Source organism: Falco naumanni, chromosome 5 (assembly GCF_017639655.2).
Source record: "Falco naumanni isolate bFalNau1 chromosome 5, bFalNau1.pat, whole genome shotgun sequence".
NCBI lineage: Eukaryota > Metazoa > Chordata > Aves > Falconiformes > Falconidae > Falco > Falco naumanni.
The window spans coordinates 85,860,761-85,866,760 of record NC_054058.1 but is presented as its reverse complement, the minus strand read 5'-3'; the positions used below and the strand labels follow the sequence as shown (position 1 = coordinate 85,866,760).

Genomic DNA, 6,000 nt, shown 5'->3' with positions numbered 1-6,000 from the left:
AACTGTCACAGATTGTTGCAGTCTGAGATGCTATTCTGCACAGAGGAAAAAATAGTCTTGTGTTGAAGAGTATCCCAACTTTAGTGCAAAAATCATATGAGCAGTGTTAATGGCTATCACAGTTTGATAGCTTTGCTTGTCACTACACAGTTGTGCACATCACCCGTTTAAAGCACCAAAACCCTGGTGGTACCCCACCCATCTTTCCCATCCTCCTTAACATTGCATTCATTTGTTGTGTTTCCATCTCAACCCAGTGAGAGAGCTGGACAGGGCAGGAGTATGGTGTGATATTTTTGCATGCAATGTAATGTAACTAGGGTTTATTCTTGATTTGAGCCTCCAGACACTATTATAAAATGAGTATGAAATAGGAATATATTACCTTTGTGCTAATCTACAGAACATTTTATAAGGAGCAAAGTATGGCTCAGTGGAGGCTGCCAGTTATGGCAAATCTAATGTTTGTCTCAGGGCTACCACTGTGATTCAGTATTTCTCCTGTGTTCAGTGTTATTTGTGATTAAATTGGAACCTAAAAGGACTAGCTAAAATCTCTGTGCTACAGTACATATCTTAATTAGTGACAATAATTGAAGCTGGGAGACTATGTGAGTGCAAAATGAACCATTTGTATGCATGCAAGATTGAAGCCTAATTGAACAGTTTTGCTCATTATGTAGAAATTTCCCATCTAATGGATTGAGTGTTGGCTTGGTTGGAAGACCAGTGTTTGCATAGGAAACTCACAATATATTCCCTCCTTGTAGTGAAAACCTAGACCATTTTAAGCATGTCAGTTCAATATTTTATCTTACAGCAGAAAGAAGGTCAGTGACAGCGACACTAATGCAGCTTTCTGAGTCTCTTGGTACTTGTCCCTTAAAAACCCTTAGGCTTTTTGCCTGTACTCATAAATTAATGACACTTGGTACTCTCACTTGTGCGAGTTTGCTGATTTTCTAAAGACTGGCTTTAGAGAATTCTGCTGCATCCATAAACACTGGCAGCACAGTTCATATGTAAGAGAAACAAGCAGCTGCCTTGAAAGCAATCAGAGGTGTTGCTATTAATTCCTTCCTAAGGAGGCTGCTCTTACTGAGGCTGAATTCCTTTCTGCTACTACCAAAGGACATAATTTGCCCAATTTATAGGGCAATTCTCTTTTAGCAAGAGCTAAATCTTTACCACTGCTCATCTGTCAGGGATTCTTGGGCCAAGTCAGCAATTTATAGACATAGCAAAGGATACTTAAGTAATTTATGCCTGCAGCTGAATCCAGTGCTTTTTGAACAGATTCATCTTTGACCAGGTCCCGAGAGTCAGTAAGGTAGAGGTCTGTTTTCTTGTTATGATCCAGGAGCACACGACAGGAAGAAAGGAAGGAAATGGCTTTTGTATTGGCTCTTCCCCACCTCTATCAAAGGTGCTTTTGCTGCCAGCATTTTGTCCTGTAAAGGGCTGTCCTCCTCCTGTCCTCGGGTGAGCTCGCTGTGCTGGGTTCTGCAACACCCTGGTCCTTCTTCCCTCTTGTTTTCATCTTTTGCACCACATCAAAAACACACCAAGGGCACTAATGGGATTTCTGCAACAATGCTGTCTTATTAATGCTCTTGACCTACTAGTGAATGATATATTTTTTCATACATCAGTGTTGATTACCTATTTTCCTATTATTCCCCCCCCCCCCCCCCCCCCAAATTCTTAAAGTTATTAGTAACCCTGCTGTTTCATACTTGTATAGCTATGTTCTGGGAGGAGGAAATTCTGTGTATTATGGCACGTGATACCCTCTATTACCGTGCTTTTCCGCTAAACTATCCTTGTTTTTTCTTTCCATTAGCACATTGTAAATTAGAGATTTCTTTAGTCTTGCTTTTATTTCTTGCTTTGGCTGTAACACATCGATTTCCTGCTGCTGGGCTTCAGTGCTGATGAGGTAGAGAGCTTAAAAAATAAAAGATGCAGGTTTTAAAAGAAGTGTAGTGTATACTTACATAATATGTCAAAAGATTAAGATGTATGCAAAAGACTTGGTTTTCCTTTTGCAAGACCTTTTGCTTCCAGGTATGATAAAATTACTAGACTTGGGGTTGCACTTAACACTCATTATAAGGTGACATGATACATACTAGAGGTGATTTCAATTCAGTAGGTGGAGCGATAACAAGCTCTTGTGACTAAAAGCTGAAATTAGGTAAATTCAGATTGGAAGGAAATTGTTAACAATTACAGTAATTAACCAGAGAAAGCCCTCAGAGAGTTGTGTTCTCCCCCAGTGGAAGCCTGAGGTGCCTTCTCTGCTAGCATGGCCCAGCCCAGCCCCCGAGCATCCCTTCTGTGCTTCGCAGGTGCTCGAAGATGATGAGCACCCTAATTTAGTGGCCTAAAATTTACTGAGCTCTCCTCAAACGTACATGCGGGGTGTAGAGGACCTATGAAAGCATGACTGTAATAATAAGGGTAGGAGTTGTGCCAGGAGATTAAAAACTCACAGTTTAAGCAAGCTCCACTACAATTTTTGCAAGTAAAATCTGGGCCATGTAAACAATGCCTTCATTCAAGAGATTTTTAACAATTAGATTTTTATAAAATAAAATCCTTACTTTTATTTATCTTTAAAATGTATGTTTAAGTGATCTGCCTTACAGGTTCACCAAGCCTGACAAAGCCCTTACTCCTAGATGTTAACCTCTATTCGCTTGTTCCGTGGTTGACAAATGGTTTTTCCTGTCTGTGTCCAAATGATAAGCATTGTTAGCGCTAAGCCTTCCACCTTTATCTCCCAGTGGGGTACTGGCTTTCCAATTACCCCGTCCTGCTGTTGCAAACTGATAAATTTACCACATTGCAGTCCCGCATCGGATTACCGTGAGGGAATCGGTTACCTGCTCTAGAAAAATACATTAATTAGTGGCTTTTGAGGCCTAGGAAATCACTTTCATTTTCCAAATCTAGGAAAAAGACGTCTCTCTCCCTACTGTTTTTCTTGATGTTAAAATGAGATGATCTATGGGTTTTGATGGTATTTCATTAAAAATAGCTGAGCTCTTGTTACCCATTGCGGTCACCTTTGATTAGTTTAAATGTGGCTATGATTGTATTCTTCCTACATAATTCATCTCCTAGAAAAAAATTACATCTTTGGATGTAAAAGGAGGTATTCAGAGGAAGTTTTAGAGTTGCCAGAAGAACAAATTTTGCAAGTGATATGAAATTTTTTTTCTACCTCACAGCAGAGCTATGGCAAGAGCAGAACGTCTGGTCCTTGCCTACCAGAGTTTTGCACATCCTTTTAAACATTTGGTGATGGCCACCCTCACAGCCAGGAAACAAGATTAAACAAATGATGGGACAAATCCCACATGAAATTCATTATTGCTGGATGCAGGAGGTTCTTGTGAAACCTCTTTCCTTCATCCTTGCCCCTACAGCTGGAATAGAGCTGCAAAACAGGCTAGCAAGCTCAGTATCAGATTTCAGAGAAAATAAAGCACAGAGCTACTCTTCTGCTAACTGGTAAACAAACAAATAGGAATATTTAAGACATGACTAAGTGATTATTTTCATTATGTAGTCAGACAAATAATTTAAGGATTTACAACCTTTTCACCTATTCTAGTCAGCCTGAAATTCAGTCATTGCATGACCATTACAGGCCTCATCCAGCTTCGTAGGAAGCCGAAGTAATGACAGCCAGATAACCCTTCAGAGGACTCGCAAGAAACCCACACAGGCATTTACTTTCAGATTAATACGCCTTGCAAAAGGTTGAATACAAGTGGCTCTATTCCACTGGATGCAAGTATCAGGTAACTGGCCAACACAATCAACAGTGGTCCACCACAATTAGGTATACATTTTCTAGATTGAATGCTTACTTCTATTTCTCAACAAACAATACTGTATCCAGTATCTGAAAAATCAAAGTTCTTGGACTTGATTTTTTTTTTAAATCTGTTTATTAAGAAAAAGCTTTCCTTTTTACATAGAAAAGATAGAGGAAGGTAAATAAATGCAGTAGAACTCATCAACTCATGTAATAGCTGTACAACTGAATCTTAATGACAGACGTTGCAGAAAACCTAAATATTATAAAAATCCACCTGAAAATGAGACTCTGACAGAGCCAGAACAAGACACAAAAATTAACAACATTGGACAACTGTGAATCACAAGTATGTAGAAAGATACAGCCAGTACACCGCAAGAGGCCACATGCCAAAGGACGTTCCTGTTTCAGTATTGTGTCTTCTATGGGGAAATGAGATAAATTTGGTTCTTAAAGAAATCTTGGTATCTGGTGTATCCTGCAATTTCTAATTTATTTTTCCAACTTCTCTGAGCTGGAAAGCCTTTAAAGTTTTGCTTAAAAAGAAACTCTGATGAGATGGATATTTTGTTTTTCAGAAATAAATTCTTAAATCTTGTTTTGTCATGTCTTCCAATGGCAATTACTAGCTTATTTTCCCAAAGATTACATGAAGGAAAATAAGACAGTGACGTATATTGAATTCAAAGCTGTGAACTGAACTGAGTACTCTTGCACTGCCATCTGTGACAGTCTTTGCTGAAGCTTGCAGAAGACTACAGAGATCTGCCACAGTGTCTCCAGGGCACCTTCCCATGAACTCGGGCAAATTCACCAGCAGTCCACCGATGGCAGCTTAGGAGTACCATTGGGAAGTAAAATCATCTCGCAAATGGGTATTTTGTAGATTAAAAAAAATATACTTGGGGAAAATAATGAGAACAGACACCTGAATGGCAACAGAAGACAAAGATTTATTTTTACTGACTTTCATCTGGTGTTAAAATCGCTTGAGAGACATCCAGTAAATTTGTAAGACCATCACAGATATGACTACATATGCATATTCTGTCTATCTCACTACCATGCCCTCTCTTCATAAAGGCACTAACTATAAATAATTCGAAAATGGACAGAAAAAATGCTAGAAAAAAAATGGACTGCTTGTATGGACTTCTATGTTTATGTTTGTATACATTCATGCTTTAAATGTACAATTTTAAAATTAATTTAAAAAGTCACTTTTCTTTTGGTAATACAACCGATAAAATGAAACATGCAGAACACACAGCTTGACAGAACTCAGTGCATAATTTTGTCAGAATGAAGCAGTTCTTTATCACCCTTTGTGAGTTGGGTATACATTCATATTACAAGGCAAAAACCACCCCCACCCAAAACAGACAACATCTGGCTTCTGTATAATGCCTCTGCTTTTCCACATCTTCTCCAACATCTTTGGACAGTAAGATCTACATCTGACCACAGGTTAAATTGTATGGTTATATTTTAACAGTCTTCTTAGTGCAGCAAGGCAAGACAGAGCTGCCTGTATTCACTGTTCAATCTCCAGACTATCCATTTTTAAGTCGGGGGGTTTAAAGCTAATCACTTCTTCATAGGTAAGTTCTGTAGAGAGGGTGTAAGGCAGAAAGAAGAATTAGGTGATATTCTCTTCAAAAGACAAATATTCCAGACAAACCAGTTCTATGGGTGCATGCAACTTGTAGTTTCTATTTCCAGCCTTTTTAGAGTCCCGATCCAAACCCAGACTGAATTCACTAGGAATCTTTCTGTTAACCTCAGATTACAAATTAGACTCCCAAATACTGTTATTGTACAACATGTCTGCCCCCTTCAGCTAATTACTAAAACACACAGGCCCTGAAATGGAAACGTCAATTATGCTGTCAGATGACCTGCCAAAATGATGTAATAAAAGACAAAATGCAATGGAAAATGGAACCTTTAAAAGCACCCAAACAGGTTTTAAAATGTATACTTCTAATTGTGGAGCATATTCATCATCTCGCAGTCAACTGCCTGCCACAGAAATCCTTTGCAATTCTATGCTATTGCCTTGGGATCTAGGTTTTGGGTTTTTTTTTTAATGTTTTATTGTTAACTAATTTAACTTTAAGGTCCTTTGAAAAAATGTTCTTTTCTTAGAAGCCTGTAACAGTTCTATT

At 38.6% G+C, this 6,000-nt stretch overlaps 1 protein-coding gene across 1 annotated transcript in view; it reads right to left on the bottom strand.

Moving 5' to 3' along the window:
* Nucleotides 1-4,765: 4,765 nt before the first annotated feature.
* Nucleotides 4,766-6,000, bottom strand: part of MAPK11 (mitogen-activated protein kinase 11) — a 33,500-nt gene continuing 32,265 nt past the window's right edge. The window contains exon 12 of the mRNA XM_040596154.1: nt 4,766-5,440. Coding sequence (XP_040452088.1) covers nt 5,367-5,440 — 74 coding nt within the window. The 3' untranslated portion in view covers nt 4,766-5,366. The remainder of the gene's footprint in view (nt 5,441-6,000) is intronic.